General features: G+C 30.1%; 7 protein-coding genes across 9 annotated transcripts; 4 read left to right on the plus strand and 3 right to left on the minus strand.

Annotated features, from left to right (window-relative positions):
- The first annotated feature begins 333 nt into the window (after positions 1-333).
- LOC116769838 (endothelial differentiation-related factor 1 homolog) lies at positions 334-1,136 on the plus strand. The gene has a single exon (XM_032661041.2). It carries the CDS (start codon positions 433-435, stop codon positions 874-876), a length of 444 nt encoding a protein of 147 aa, XP_032516932.1. The 5' UTR covers positions 334-432; the 3' UTR covers positions 877-1,136.
- A 235-nt stretch (positions 1,137-1,371) lies between these two features.
- Positions 1,372-2,914, plus strand: LOC116769830 (general transcription factor 3C polypeptide 6). 2 transcript variants are annotated; one of them, XM_061526900.1, is made up of 3 exons: positions 1,372-1,688; positions 1,764-1,941; positions 2,025-2,914. In XM_061526900.1, the coding sequence occupies exons 1-3, from the start codon at positions 1,535-1,537 to the stop codon at positions 2,038-2,040; spliced, it is 348 nt and encodes a 115-aa protein (XP_061382884.1). In that variant the 5' UTR covers positions 1,372-1,534; the 3' UTR covers positions 2,041-2,914. The 2 variants fall into 2 exon arrangements, with proteins under 2 accessions (XP_061382884.1, XP_032516919.2); XM_032661028.2 differs by having other exon boundaries at positions 1,405-1,688; positions 1,764-1,937.
- A 675-nt stretch (positions 2,915-3,589) lies between these two features.
- LOC116769807 (zinc finger protein 723-like) lies at positions 3,590-8,223 on the plus strand. Of its 2 annotated transcripts, none has more exons than XM_032661001.2 (11): positions 3,590-3,775; positions 4,088-4,277; positions 4,367-4,676; positions 4,940-5,065; positions 5,154-5,297; positions 5,454-5,582; positions 5,833-6,139; positions 6,213-6,303; positions 6,408-6,484; positions 6,867-7,024; positions 7,299-8,223. In XM_032661001.2, exons 2-11 carry the CDS (start codon positions 4,146-4,148, stop codon positions 7,424-7,426), a joined length of 1,602 nt encoding a protein of 533 aa, XP_032516892.2. In that variant the 5' UTR covers positions 3,590-3,775; positions 4,088-4,145; the 3' UTR covers positions 7,427-8,223. The 2 variants fall into 2 exon arrangements, with proteins under 2 accessions (XP_032516892.2, XP_032516897.2); XM_032661006.2 differs by lacking the exon at positions 3,590-3,775 and adding an exon at positions 3,824-3,972.
- A 228-nt stretch (positions 8,224-8,451) lies between these two features.
- On the minus strand, positions 8,452-9,073 carry LOC116768481 (nucleoside diphosphate kinase). The gene has a single exon (XM_032659217.2). The coding sequence runs from the start codon at positions 8,968-8,970 to the stop codon at positions 8,509-8,511; it is 462 nt and encodes a 153-aa protein (XP_032515108.1). The 5' UTR covers positions 8,971-9,073; the 3' UTR covers positions 8,452-8,508.
- A 786-nt stretch (positions 9,074-9,859) lies between these two features.
- Positions 9,860-10,688, minus strand: LOC116768156 (DNA-3-methyladenine glycosylase-like). The gene has a single exon (XM_032658818.2). It carries the CDS (start codon positions 10,539-10,541, stop codon positions 9,960-9,962), a length of 582 nt encoding a protein of 193 aa, XP_032514709.2. The 5' UTR covers positions 10,542-10,688; the 3' UTR covers positions 9,860-9,959.
- A 1,104-nt stretch (positions 10,689-11,792) lies between these two features.
- LOC116768151 (uncharacterized) lies at positions 11,793-13,436 on the minus strand. Its single transcript, XM_032658806.2, has 4 exons — positions 13,231-13,436; positions 13,006-13,156; positions 12,169-12,845; positions 11,793-12,085 (listed from the first exon to the last, which is right to left on the minus strand). The coding sequence occupies exons 1-4, from the start codon at positions 13,267-13,269 to the stop codon at positions 11,837-11,839; spliced, it is 1,116 nt and encodes a 371-aa protein (XP_032514697.2). The 5' UTR covers positions 13,270-13,436; the 3' UTR covers positions 11,793-11,836.
- A 362-nt stretch (positions 13,437-13,798) lies between these two features.
- On the plus strand, positions 13,799-14,548 carry LOC116768164 (anaphase-promoting complex subunit 15-like). The gene is made up of 3 exons (XM_032658830.2): positions 13,799-14,008; positions 14,094-14,187; positions 14,282-14,548. The coding sequence occupies exons 1-3, from the start codon at positions 13,889-13,891 to the stop codon at positions 14,458-14,460; spliced, it is 393 nt and encodes a 130-aa protein (XP_032514721.1). The 5' UTR covers positions 13,799-13,888; the 3' UTR covers positions 14,461-14,548.
- The last annotated feature ends 592 nt before the right edge of the window (positions 14,549-15,140 follow it).

Genomic DNA, 15,140 nt, shown 5'->3' on the forward strand with positions numbered 1-15,140 from the left:
ATTTATAACATAGAAATTGTGAGAAGAGAGAATAAAATATAAACGTCAATATAAAAAAGATAACAGAAACAAATAAAGAAATTATAATTAAAAAGTATTCCTATTTGATTACAAATCTATTTATTTCAAAATATTAACCAATCTTTTTATTTTTTAAATAAAATTTTGTAATTAATTATTTATAGTATTAGGAGTTATGTTAAAGTATCTTAAACTATTATATGATTGTTTGGATATTATTTTATAAAAATCATCATAATAAAACAACTGGAATCATAGATAACTCATAAATAGAACTGTTAAATCAAACTTTGACATAAGGATTACTTTACTGTTTATAATCTAGGATACAACTGCACGTCGTACCGTATAAGTCTTTGGACGTCGTGAAAATTTTGGTTATTTCATCACACTTAAATAATCTCTCTAACTATGTCTGATTGGGATACAGTGACTATTCTTCGAAAGAAACCACCAAAGGCATCGGCACTAAAGACAGAACAAGCCGTTAATGCTGCACGTCGTCAAGGTTTACCAGTAGACACTCAACAAAAATACGGTGCGGGGACTAATAAACAACATGTTACAACAAAAAATACTGCAAAACTCGATAGAGAAACAGAAGAGCTTAGACATGAAAAAGTACCCCTCGATTTAGGAAAGCTTATAATGCAAGGACGACAAGCTAAAGGCATGAGTCAAAAAGATTTGGCCACAAAAATATGTGAAAAACCACAAATCGTAAATGACTATGAGGCCGGTCGTGGTATACCTAACAACATCGTTCTTGGTAAAATAGAGAGGGCAATTGGAATAAAACTAAGAGGAAAAGATCGCGGCCAACCGCTACAGCCTCCTGGTGGAAAAAAAGTATAGCGGATCCCCTAGGAGGCGAAGATTTCTCCGATTACTTTATTGCATAATATTTCTCATTTTTGCTGTTAAAGGTATTTTTCTTATATAAAAATACAGTTAAATATTCGATATAATGGTGAAAAATGTAAGCATTTATTTCTACTGTGTAGGTCATGTCTGGAATGTTCTCTAATGTGATGTTACCATCGCGAAAATGTTTACAAATTTCAGCGATTGTGAAACATGGATGTGATATGCAATAAAAATAGTTTTATTTATAATTTGTTTTGTTTTTAATTCATTTACATCGAAACTATGTTGTATGTTTTGTATAAAATAAAAAAAATTGATAGTTATTTCATTGTGCCATTTCATAAGATTTGATATTCTTTATAACCTTTTTTAAGACTGTCATATTTATAAAACCTTCTAATCGATTGAATCGAAAATATAAATTATGTATTTATGATAAATAAACATGATGATGAATGATCTTAGTTATTGTTGCCATATCAAAAAATATTAATTCCGTACCATTAAAATCCTTGTCAAACTTGCATTCGTAACTCACCTATATTGTGACACATTATGTAGGCACAACTTGTTTGTCGTGAAGTTTTCACAATAAATATATTTTCTAAATATATAAGTTAATGTTAATTATACAATAAAACTTAAAATGGACAATGAAACACAATCTGAAACGGAGGAAGAAATTTTGGTTTATGCTGAATTTGAAGACAGTGTGAACCTCAATAAATATAAATTTGTTCATGTTTTAGGGATAGACACAAAACATCCAGTTTTTCAATTAGATGATACATTTTTTACAGGTAAAATATTACTACCACTGCTTCTAAATTACCGATATATTAATTTATACATATCAATGTGATACCTTTTCACAGGTACATATGAAAATCCACTGGGTACTTATATGTTTTTTGAAGAAGACCCCACTATTCAAAGTTCAGATCCATTGTTTGATAGATTGCCAGCCAAAAATTTAAAATATTTATGCAAGACAAGGAAACTTATAAATGTAGAACATGCTTATATTACACCAAAGGAGGAAGATAAAGGCAAGTTCGTATGCAAAACTCATTTTAATATTTTACTCCGAGTTTAAAAGAGGACTAAATAATAATGACAATATTTATTTTTATTAGGACAAGGCCAAAGTGAAGTAGTGAATGACGACACACAGAATGAGGATATACAACCAGCTGCCTTTAACTCTATTCAAGAAGCGCTAGAGATATTCAAAAAAGAGTGGGAGAACAAGATAAAAGAATAATATAAAACAAAATGTCTGTCTTTAATATCCCAAAAGAAACCAGTATATATTGTATCTAGAAAATCTTTTGTCACTTTATTTATTGAGTGTTAATAGCTACAAAATACTGCAATATTAACATTAATATTGTGTCAATAACATTCATTTTTAATCAATTGATGATGCAACTACTACTTTTCTTATTCTAGAATTTTAAAATCTGTAAGGGATACTAAGAGAACTAAGATCAATTAGCCAAACATTTATTGTAGCTTTATTTAAGACTTGTAAATTAAATCAATTTAGTATATCTTTCTATTGTTATAACATTGATAATCAATAAAAAAGCTTTAAAGACATTAATGATAGTATGTGAATAAATTGGTAAAAAAAACTTTGGTTTCTTATCTTCTATTGTAAATAAACTCGACACACTACAATAATCTCACATACATTAATAGACTTATTGGTTACTACTTTCACTACTGTCATTTTAATTTGCACTGTTATTTACAAAATTTCCAGTTTGACTTTTAAAGGCATTGCTAAATATGATGAAAACATTGTTTAAATGGTTAAATGACTCATCTCACCATTTTAAAAACACATAGGTGTGTGAATGGTAAGATTTTGAAAAATTTCAAGTCTTGTATAATAACATTTGAATGAGTATTATTATGATTTTCCTTCAAACAATGTTAATTACCTTACTAAAAGTTTTGAAATTTGTGTGTTCATGCAAAATATTTGTAGTATGCTTATTATAGAATGCATATGAACGTCTTTATTTGCTCTATTTTATATAATAACATACATATTAATCTCGCCATCTAATTCCAATCCCCTCTTTAAACTTTTCAAACGTCCTTTTTTTTGGCAATATTACTTTGCAATAATGCACCAAGTTAAATACATATTTTGCGGGCAAGTGGATCTCATTTGTAAATCCATTAAATAGTCAAAAATATTGGAATACTTAACAAGTATTTAATTACAGTCCTGTAAATGACCAGCAATTTTTATGCTAACAAAATCTCCATGTTTACCGTTATAAAAATTTTGTACCAATTAAAGTATTCAAAAATGAAATTTTTCTTCTCTCTTAGTTAGCGGAGTTTCCTTATAGATTTCGCCAATAATGGAACTAAAGAACTTATATGCTACCATTTGAAAACTTCACAGTAACAGAAGTTGTTTATATTTTACTTAAAAAATATTTGCTTTATAGTTTATTGAAAATTGAAATGAAATATTAAAATACACATCATGGCAACTTTGGCTTTATTCTTTTGTGATTAAAAGAAATTGTTTATTAATAAATATAACATTTATTATTATTTTATTTTCTAGATAAAATAAATATTTTTTTAAATACAATATTATGCTCTTTTATTTTAAAAATATAATTATTACTTTTATATTCTGTTATATACTAGTTTTCGCCGCCATTTTATTTGTATCGCCATTTCATTTATTCAGTGAGATGGAGAATTTCAGATTTCAAAGTGAGATAGAAATAATATAATCAAACCACTTGTTTCAGTGAATCAAATATAGGATATATTTAACTAAAGTCATCAAAGTACAAGAAGAGGATGTGCTATTAGTTTTAACAGCGTTTTGTGGTCAGCTTATAGTATTTTGGTTAGTCATTTATCAAACAGTCGACAAGAAACTAACAATGGCGTCCTTAGTTTACTTGAAGCGCGTCTATAGATAGTCCGTCATCCTTTTCTTACATTATATCGACACTATTCACGGAGACACTGCTTTCAGCGGACGAATGATCTTTTCACGAGTAGAGTAGACTGATAAGAAATATTTCCTGTTGCCTTCGCACTGTATGTTTTGGGAGTTTCTCTTTCGCGTATACAATTAGCCGCGCTTTTAAATTTTACCAGCGAATTCTTATTCTGTGGACACTCTATATAAAGTTTATGGTATTTTTATTTACAGACTATTGTAAATGAAAATAAATTATGAATTAAATCTGTAATGAAATAAAAACTACACAATGTTCACCACAAATACCGTGCAAGGCGGCTCAGTGCCCACACTACAATACCAGGAACATCCACAGAAATCACAAGGGAAAAACATTGAAAATGTTCAACAAAAAACACAACAGACTCAGCAAACCCAACAGGTATTGATCAAATTTTATATTTAAACATATATAATAATTTTAAATAAACATATTTAGTCATGATTTATTATATTTCGAATATTTTTCAGGAGTTTCCAACATTTTGTTATACAACCAATGTAAATATGATAGGTAAAATTGGATCTGGAACAACTGGTGGGACGGGGGGAGTAACAGGGGGTGTAAACATAGCCCAGCTCACAACCAGTGATGACAAAACATGTTACATAGCCCAACCTTTCTCTTATAATTATGCTCTAGTAAATCAAATGCAAATTGCACCAAATGGATTACAGAATACAATATCAAATATAAGTTTCAAGTGTGATGTCTGCGGCCTTATGTTTGGCCATCTCACTTTACTTAATACTCATAAACGGATGCATACACAGGATTCAGGTGATTTAAGATTGTTATTGTCAATAAATTATTACTATTTTGATAACAGTTTATTATATGAAAATTTAATAAACAACTTATTATCCTTACCAAAAACATATTTGACAAATATACATGCATATTTAAAACAACATAACATAGTATTTCTTATTTTTTAAATTTGTTTATTGAATAAATGAATTGTTTTATTATAATACTTATGGTATAAATATATTTTTACAATAATATTTAAGTTATCAAAATATGTTTTAATCATATTTCAGATAGTAATGTGGTTGTGGTATCTACTGGTGTGAGTACGGCCAATGATGTCAGCATGCCGCCCCATATTCAAATACTATCCACAGATCCCAATGAAACCCAACAACACCATGTCCAGTTACAAGATAGTGAGTGTTCAGTTTCAATTCATGAAACCTAAATATAGAATGATTAAAGTAATATCCTTTATTGTCATAATCATGTTCTGAATTTCAGCTAAACCGGTGATAATAGAAAAAGTCCAGAAATGTATAACATGTGGAGGTGCCATAACAAACAACCCGAAAAGGAAAGGTCCAAAGCTAATACGCTGTGAAAACTGTATAGCACAAGATTCAGTAGAACAAAGAAATAATCAATGTGAGTCCTTTTTTACCTCAACAATTTATTATAGAAATATAAACTAATTGAACACCAGAACACCTAATATTGTGTTCTTATCTCAAGTAAATGTAACAAGTATCTTTTTTATACTTGTACAAGTATTTTACCAGTTTTTATGATATTTTTTTCCAGTAAATACTACTCAAATATTTGTAGCAGCTGAAAATAATGTTAAGTTTGAAGTGGGAGGTGCTAGCGGGGTTCAAGCGCCTGGGGATCCATTATCGAATGCATCCAACAACCAACAACAACAGAAACCCTGTGAGAATTATTTGAGTAATACATTTTATTTACAATCGTATGTATTGTAAATATAATTCAGTTTTCACTTTTTCTTAGAGAGTTCATTGATATAAAAGTAATTCAATTTCACTATATTAACTATCCTATTTGATGTTTCATTTGAGAAATGGAAATGTATGTATCTAAAAATCTTATAAATATGTTGTCATAAGGGCTTCTCTATTGGTACATGTAATGGTTACAATAATTATATATTTAAAATTTATAGTGCCCGGTCATCATCCTGTTAAAAAAAGAAACCTAGCTTCGGTTACGAAATGTCAAAACTGCAACGGTTCTGGTATAGTATTTGTCGGGGGAAGAGACAAAAGCAAAAACAATCAAGCAATAGCAGACAAGCCGTTCCATTGTAACATCTGTGGTGGTTCGTTTTCAAGATATTCGTCGTTATGGTCTCATAAGAAGTTGCATTCTGGTGAAAAGAACTTTAAATGTGGAATATGTGGAATCGCATTTGCGAAAGCTGTTTACCTCAAAAACCATTCGAGAATACACACTGGCGAAAAGCCGTATAGGTGAGTGAGATGAGTAATTGTAATAAAAAAAAAATTATTAATACCATAATTTCAATAACTCTGTCTTATGTAGATGTCAAACATGTGGAATGCAGTTCTCACAGTCACCACATTTGAAGAACCATGAAAGAACGCATTCCGGAGAGAAACCGTATGTCTGTGAAGTGAGTTATTTAAAAGATTTTTAATAAAAATAGAAGTCGTTTGTTAGATTAAAAAGATTACTTAATGACTCGAAACCTCGTATAATTTGATACTCTGTTCATAGGTCTGTGACAAAGGGTTCGCCAGGCACGCGACCTTATGGAATCATCGTCGTATACATACGGGAGAGAAACCATACAAGTGAGTTATTAGTCTTTTTTTTAACTACTTTCGCCTTTATTTTTTAATTCTCTTATGCAATGAGAATTAAATAGTTCTATTTGCGTGGTAAAAACCTATTATCTTGAAATTACGGGAACAGAAAATGATATTTTATTTATAAATATAGACTTTATGCTTTTACAAAAACTTTTTGAATCAATTTACATAGCTTTACTTATAATTTGCAAAAAATATTTTCTACTACGGTATTTTATAGATGACAATAATGAAACAAAAAAAGACATCTGTGATTTCTATAGCTCATAAGTACATCTATACTACTGAAATACACCTTTTTGCTAAAATGTTACAGGTATCATAATGTTTTAAAGATATTGTATTAAAAATCCGTTTATTATAGATGCGAAACGTGTGGCTCGGCGTTTAGTCAAGCCGCGCATCTTAAAAATCACGCCAAAGTGCATTCTGGTGAGAAGCCATTCAAATGTGACATTTGTACCGCTGCCTTCGCCGACCGCTTCGCTTTGAAACGACACAGAGGCATACACGACAAATATGGTAATAATAAAATACTAGCAATCATGTAATTAATATTAATTTTATACTCTACATATTAAAACAATGCTCAGAAAGGACGACGCTACATTATTATAAATAGAAACATCACAAGCTAAACATATTGTGAAGATTATTATAACAACCAACCATTGCTAAATATTTTAGGTGATTAAGTATAATAATATATTGAAGAATTACAAACAAAATAACTACTTGATTCATACACCTTGTTTGGATGTTTGTGATTTTTTTCTTATTTCATTTTGTTTCATAGGTCAAACAGCTCCTCTGCCTTCAAGAATACAGCTCACCCAGCAGGAACAGTCACAACAACAGACAAACAACGAACAGCAAGCAACACCGACCGTGGAGGTTGAACATCGCACCGAACAAACTCTATGAGTTTAGGAATAGTTCTAGTTAAACTATTTATTAACCATCCACCTACATTGGTTGATAACGATAAATAATCACAAAGGTTACTTAACAGAACATCTAAGTTCATCTTAATGGCAATTAATAAATCATAATATTTATGGCTTCTTAATATATGAATAGTGTATGATAATAATTGAATGACTTAAGTGATGAGCTGTTCATATGTAAACTGTCTACAGTCTACGTGTCAGTATTTAAAATGTCTTGTACAATTGTATATATGCAATAAACGTTTTTAATACATAAAAGACAGCTATTGACACTGCCAATACAATAATATATACAAAATATGAACAGATTTATTTTTGTATATCTAGTATTTTATGTATATTAAATGCATTTGTATAGTCGTGCTTTGTCAGGGACCGTTTGTTTCTGCGATGTAATATATTAATAATAGGATTATTATTGGCTGTGGATTTAGGGAAGTATATCATGCTATGGTATATTAAAAAATCAATACTGTTGTAGCATTTTCCTCACTTGTAAATATAGTATGGGTGTAACTATTGTGGGTAGGATAGTTTTAAAGTGATTTAGCGACTAGGACCTTAGCGAGACTCATTACATCTATTTATATATTTGTACAGGATGGGGATACATTTAAATGATGAGGTTGTAATTTTGTGTTTGTGTTCAATCTGAAGTTAAAGGAAGTACAGCGATCCAGAAAAGCTATTGCATCAAAGTAATGTTAATAAGTAGGCTAATTTTTTAATCAATAATTAGACATTTACATAGTTAAAGAAAATAGCAAACTATATTTCGTTTTATTTCATTACCTTTTAAAATGTTGCGAAGTTAATAAGTATTAATGATTTCCACCTACCTGTATTGATTAGTAAAGATATTTATGCTTCCTATCAATACAATGAGTTTGCATATGTTTGTAAATTAGTCTTTTATGCTGTATTTCATAGTAAGGGAGATTGACAATTTTCTTGAATTTAAATAATCTAGTTTTCGTAAAGTATTTAAATGAAAAACAATTGTTGTTGTTTGATTTATTTGATCACTGGAGATACTTAATTAATATTGGAAAGAATTTATTCATAGACCCATTTCTCCGCAGCAGGGGTCCATCCGACGAGTTCCTTTTCAGTGAACCAGAGATTGATTTCCTTGTTAGCTGAGTCAACACTGTCAGAGCCGTGAATAATGTTGCGGCCAACTTCAATGCACAGATCTCCACGAATGGTACCAGGTAAAGAGTCAGCTGGGTTTGTTGCGCCGAGCATTTGACGACCGGTCTTCACTACGTTAAGTCCTTCCCAAACCATGGGTACAACAGGCCCGGAACTCATGTATTTCACAAGACCAGGGAAGAATGGTCGCGATGCCAGGTCGCTGTAATGCTTTTGTAAAAGCTCTTCAGATGGCCACACAAACTTAAGACCTACAAGCTTAAAACCTTTCTTTTCGAACCTTTCCATAATTTGGCCGACGAGTCCTCTTTGTACGCCGTCTGGTTTAACCATGATGAAAGTTCTTTCGCGTGGTTCAGCCATTTTGCAGTCTTTCTTTGTTGATAGGTTATGTGACCAAACGTGAGTTGAGTTGACTTAAGGTAGTGACGACCACAACTGGAGCCGGTCAATAATAATGTGGAAAAGGAAATGACATGTGGGTGTGGGCTTGTATATTAAGCTTACTGCCTTGGATTCTTGGTTTTTATGATACAAAAAAAAGGTCAAACAAAAAAATGTGGTACATACGAAATACAAGACATAAATGCTAATTCCAAACGTTTAAAGTAACAATATCCTTGAAAGAAGGAATAAAGCATTAGTCTACAAAAAAAAAACTACAATTTTTCAAAATTGTAATATAATAAAAATATAAATTTAATAAGTCCTTCAGAGGTATTAATTTCATAATATATTGCCAAGTGGCTTAAGTATTCATTCTATAAATTTTTATTACTTTTATGTTTATTGACATTTTTTTTTGTGGCAACGATATTTTAATTTGAAATTCAAACATCTTTATAGTTTATACTTTATCCATAGGACGTTTCCTTACAGTGAAGGCGTCTATTTTTGTTACTAATTTATCCTCGGTTTGGCCGTATATTTTTGTCCCCAATCGCGATAGAGGTACATTCAGGTCCAGGTATATAGGTAATCGTATATGTCCAGATGGATTTTTTTCAACATATGTACACTTACTTTTATTTTTTTACTTTATCAACTTAAAAACTTAATATGAAAACAGAGCAGTAGCTATAAAAAAAAATTTGGTCAGTTCAAGAAAGAATTTTAAAATAGTGTAAATATAAATTCCAGCCCAAAGATAAAATAATAAAATGTCTTACAATAAAAAGTAAATTAAGTTAGAATTTACTTTTATATATAGTAGGATTATGAAGTTGATTAAATAAAAGAGAAAGAAATCTCGTTAACATTTATTTTAATACAGTAATTAGGACATACATATAAAGCTAGTTGTGGTTTTGCCTAAAAAATGTATTTCAAACGTTTATTATTATAATATGTATTTAGGATATTAATGATTTCCTACAGAAACAGTCGATAACATGATCATTCACTAAACCAGAAGCTTGCATGAATGCATAACATATTGTTGGGCCCACATATGTAAACCCAAGCTTTTTTAGTGCTTTAGAAAGAGCAATAGATTCTTTTGTTTGTGTTGGGACTTCCCTTTCATTTTTCCAATTATTAACAATAGTTTTATTATTCACAGAACTCCATACTAATGTAGAGAAGTCTTCTCCATTGTTTTTCATTTTGATAAAGCATTGAGCATTGTTAATTATTGATTGAATTTTACCTTTATGTCTTACAATTTCAGGATTATTCTGTAGAGACTCAATGTAATTTAAATTTAACTTTATAATTTCATGAGGATCAAAATTACAAAAGAGTTTGCGATAGCTGTCCCTTTTTTTCAAAATTGTTATCCATGAAAGACCAGCCTGTTGTCCTTCAAGGCAAATTAATTCAAACAGGCGGATAGTATCATACTCTGGTCTACCCCATTCTAAATCGTGATAATATATGTAAATAGGGTCTTCATTTAACCAACCACATCTAATTTGATTATTCGTCATATTCATGAAATAGAGCTGTTATCCTTAGAAATACATAACTATGGTTTGTATGAACTGAAAGCTACAAGTGAAAACCACCATTTAAATGTGGGTATTATTATGAATTTTAGAATGTTTTCGTATAGGTATTTGTTATTACGGCTGTCACGATTGCTTAAGTCAGAAGTAGTGTTGCCAATTGCCAGTTGCCAGTCTTGTCAAATCTAGAAATACCAAATCCAACTTAAAATACATCAGAAAAGAGTGAAATATTATTTAAGAAATATTTTATTTTCAAATGTTTCGCAGTCAAATGTAACTAATAAACTGAAAGACTAACTCTTAGTTTTTTTCGCTGTTTTCTTGTTAATGAATAAATTACAAACACCATAAACTATTTATTAAAGTTAATTTATACAGCGAATTGTAGTTTTTTCTTAAAATCTTGTATACTTTTTCGTATATGTCGTAAGGGAGGTATAGAGGAAATCTATTAAATTAGAAAATACCCCACGGAGTTTTGTTTTATAGTGTCATAAACGAATTTGATTTGTAGAAGTTCTTCAAACAACCTCGACATTATGGAGCTGCATGGGTAATGTAATGTAAGTGAAACTAAGATTCTTCATAACTTAAGAAGTTTTCAAGTTTCTTTCTATTATGGAATAGTAGATAGTTTAAAAAAAATTGCGTGAGGCGAATAATTTTTTTAAAATGTTACCGGAAAACAAGTAAATACAAATTCCAGCTGATAGTTTACTCACGACTTCGAGCTCAGTTTAAAAGCACAGGTGTGTATATGATTTAAGGGCTTACTGTAAACTAGTTAATATCCGATTTCAAACCGAATTTTTTTATTGTTGTTTTCAAAACACGGAGAGTATCACAACACTATTTGATCCAATGTAATGTTATTGAAATAATAAACAGAATTTATAATTTATTTAAAGAAGTCAATACAAATTTTTAAATGCCACCAACATGAGCCGACACATAAAAAAGTCTAGATAAGTTTTATTTAAAATTTAACTTATCTTATTCTTATTACTATATTAAAAATAAATTAATACATTTATACTATAAACTTATACACCGGAGGATAAAACATGATTATATCATATAATTCAGGTTTTTATTTGTAAACTGTATCAAACGGACACACGAAAAATATGGTATTTTAACGAAATCTTAAGCGTTGGCATTGTATCGTGATGATTAAGGGCCTTATTTCCGGAACCTTTTTATTAATAAGTCATTGTATTACGTAATAGAAAAAGGTTTTCTTATACTTATTATTTATTTTTGGATATGTTAGAAACAAATTAATCGTAAAGACTTGGTCTATTGACATTTAAATAGCCGGTGCAAAGTAACCATTTAGGTCCCCCATAAACTTTGGATAATTTCGCTTGATGATTGCATCTATGAGCCTTTATATATCGTCGAGTTTCAGGACCAAAGATAAAGTTTTTCATCAGGCTTATGTTCGTATTACTCACTGTCCCCTCAGAGAGTTGCTTAAGCAACGATGAGTATTCAGGTTTTGATAATTCAGTGGAAATTCGATTCATCTGAAAAGTTTACCGTTATTCTTAACATATGAATTCATAAAAATATGAACACTATAAAAGGATTTTAAATAATTGTTACATACGACGACTTTTAGTTGGCCATCCGTTAATGGCGTTGTTATTGGTCCTAATAGCAAAACACTGCTATTTTTTTCCAGGGTATCAGGATCAACTATTATCAAATCGTCATCATTAGCGTTATTTTTAACTTCATCGTTGACTATTAAGAACATAAACTCATTCAATCTTTGTCCTTTCCGTTGTGGTTCTCTACTAAGTTGTATATTGTGTATATTACTGATTTCTTCTAATGGTAATTTCTTTGACGAGCTTTTACAACACAAAGCTCTCAGTTGCGCCACAAGAATGTCAAACAATAGCTCTCTTTTCTCATCATTTAAATTATCTGCCATTAATTGGTCATGAGGACGCCTCACTAAAAGGTTGTTGAGTTTGTTTAAAGCCAAAAAGTTGGCTTTGTTGTACTGTTTTTCGGGAAATATTTGCTGCTGATCTAATTTGAAGAATGCTGTATTGCTGTTGTCTTTGCTATAAGCATCCTGAATGCTTTTATATTTTTGATCTCGCAAATTTTCAGAATTTTTCAGAATATTAGGAATTCTTGAATCTTTTGATTGTTTTCCGAATGCTATTTGAACTACGTCATTTAAATCATATACATTTTTATTTGGTTTTTCATTTAATAATCTAATAAGTTCATCTTCAGATAACTTTGATAAAAGATACGTAACATCATTATCTGTAAATAATAATTTTCAATTAAAAGTTTTTAAAAAAATATTTATGTTCTTAATGTTTATATTAAGGTAAAGATTTTTCTATTTATTATTAGGTTTCCCTTTTAATAAATGCTCAACCTTTAGGAAGATTGTTGTTTCTCGCAAACACATTTTACTCACCTATATTTTTTATAATGGAAGATTTTGGTAATTCACTTTCTTTAGGCAAATATCCTTTAGAAATTATAAAATCAGATATTCCATTTTCTGGAGGACTTCTATCTAATAAATATGAATCTTTTTCTATACTGAAACATTTACCCTTCACTACCTATAAATAATTTATTATTGGTATAGTATTATTAATACTTCAAATACTCGAGTATTTTAGTAAAAATAGATTACCAGTAGCAGTGTTATGAATTGAACGAAATAGGAAAACATTTTATAAGTTTACCTTTCTCGTCTATAATTATTAATATTGACTTAATCGTATGGATGAATGCTTACTGATAATTTTAACATCGGAAATCACCTATACCTATCTCGTTTAATATGTTTACAAATATTTGAAATGAACAAACGCTCGTTAAATCTCTGTTTATGGTTGCGATAAGATTAACTCACCATAGTCAAATAAGATTAACTCGCATCAATGTATTTTTAACTTTGTTATTTAATTAATTTTGAAGTTAGAAAAATTAACAGCAAGAAGATTTCAATATTGTTATTAAAAATAACGTTCTTAAAATAAATTAAAGTCAGGGATAAATTAGAGATAGAAAATGTAAGAAAATAAATATTTATCATGATATATTCGACAAAATACTTTTTTTTAAGCATTATATATGGTATAGGTTTTTAGATTAATAATGTTGGAATTTTTAATACCGAAGACAGCGATATAGTCTTAAATTTGGCTGTACGGTATAAACTGTTGCTTCTTTAAATACAGAGTAAAAGAAAAAAATTGTCAATTAGTGACATTCTTCAAAATAAACATTCAAGTTAATAACGTTATTTTTTTCTACCTGTTAATAATTTTATTGGAAAATTTTTGATCATGAATATACCATTTCCAATTCTATATCCACGTTTGGTGGATCCCTCTTGGTTTAACGCAGACAGCCCTTGCGATGAGGACGCTGAGTTGACTAGTTTAGAACAAGCCCATCAACAATGGGTATGGCCTATAGATTCTAACTAGATTTTAAAATAAATATTATAATATAATTCAGCGCATTATATCATAACATTTATTGTTTTAGCTGAACTCTGTTGGACACCAGTATATGAAACGCACACCACTTGGTAAGATAGAAGCAGAACCTATGGAAGAAGAAGATGATTCGGATGAAGAGGGTAATTTTCAGACATAATATACAAAAAGTTTAAAGATGCTTCTTGTGTTATTAAAGGTACATTACATATTATTTAAAATGTACATGCTTTTAAGGCAATGATGAATCGGAGGATTCAGAAGAATCTCATGATGAGGATGAGGAAGAAGAGCTGCGCACCTATTCCTCCCCACGCAACAATAACGTCCTTGAGGCAGATTCTTTAGAAGAACCCACCGAAGCACCAGACCTTAGCACACCCGATCAAAGCGCCCATTGGAATGTACAGCAGTAGTGTGTATTTTCCTGTCATTCATAAAATTATTTATTTGTATTCCCATATTATGTATGATTGGCTGAGTGATAATAAAAAGTAATTCTGACTTGGGTTATATTTGACTGAATGTGTATTTTAGCTTTATTTTCGTTGACAATACTATCAGTTCAAGGATAAATCCTGTTTTGAAGTGGAACCTTTTCTTCTGCGCAACATGCATATTGGTAAATGGCTTTGAAAGGTGTCCATATATAGAAAATGTGTTAACTCGCACAACAGTTACCAACATCTATGACCGTAATCACAACAATAGACATAAGTGCCATCATTGTAATAAAACAAAAAAGGTTTTAAGCATCTATCTACAGTTGTGGCTGAAATAATAAATATTCTAGCTAAAATACTGAATTGTAGTGAATAGGCTTCATCAACTATTGCTGATTTTGTAATCCAAAGCTACGGTATGTATTCTCTTTGGTCTGGATTTAAATTATATGTGGTACATCAAGTTCAATGTGTCCCGTTAGATGGTCACGAGTGTAGTCTGAAAGGTATGCAGCAGTAGTTTAACTAACAGAGAAAATGGTGAATGAGCTTGCCGATGGTTTAAATGGATATAAATTGTGTAAGGGGCTTATCATTCTATGAAAAATTCTAAATCTATTCTAAATTCTAAGTATAGGATGCCCAGTTGATTA

This window comes from Danaus plexippus (assembly GCF_018135715.1).
Source record: "Danaus plexippus chromosome 3 unlocalized genomic scaffold, MEX_DaPlex mxdp_30, whole genome shotgun sequence".
Lineage (NCBI taxonomy): Eukaryota > Metazoa > Arthropoda > Insecta > Lepidoptera > Nymphalidae > Danaus > Danaus plexippus.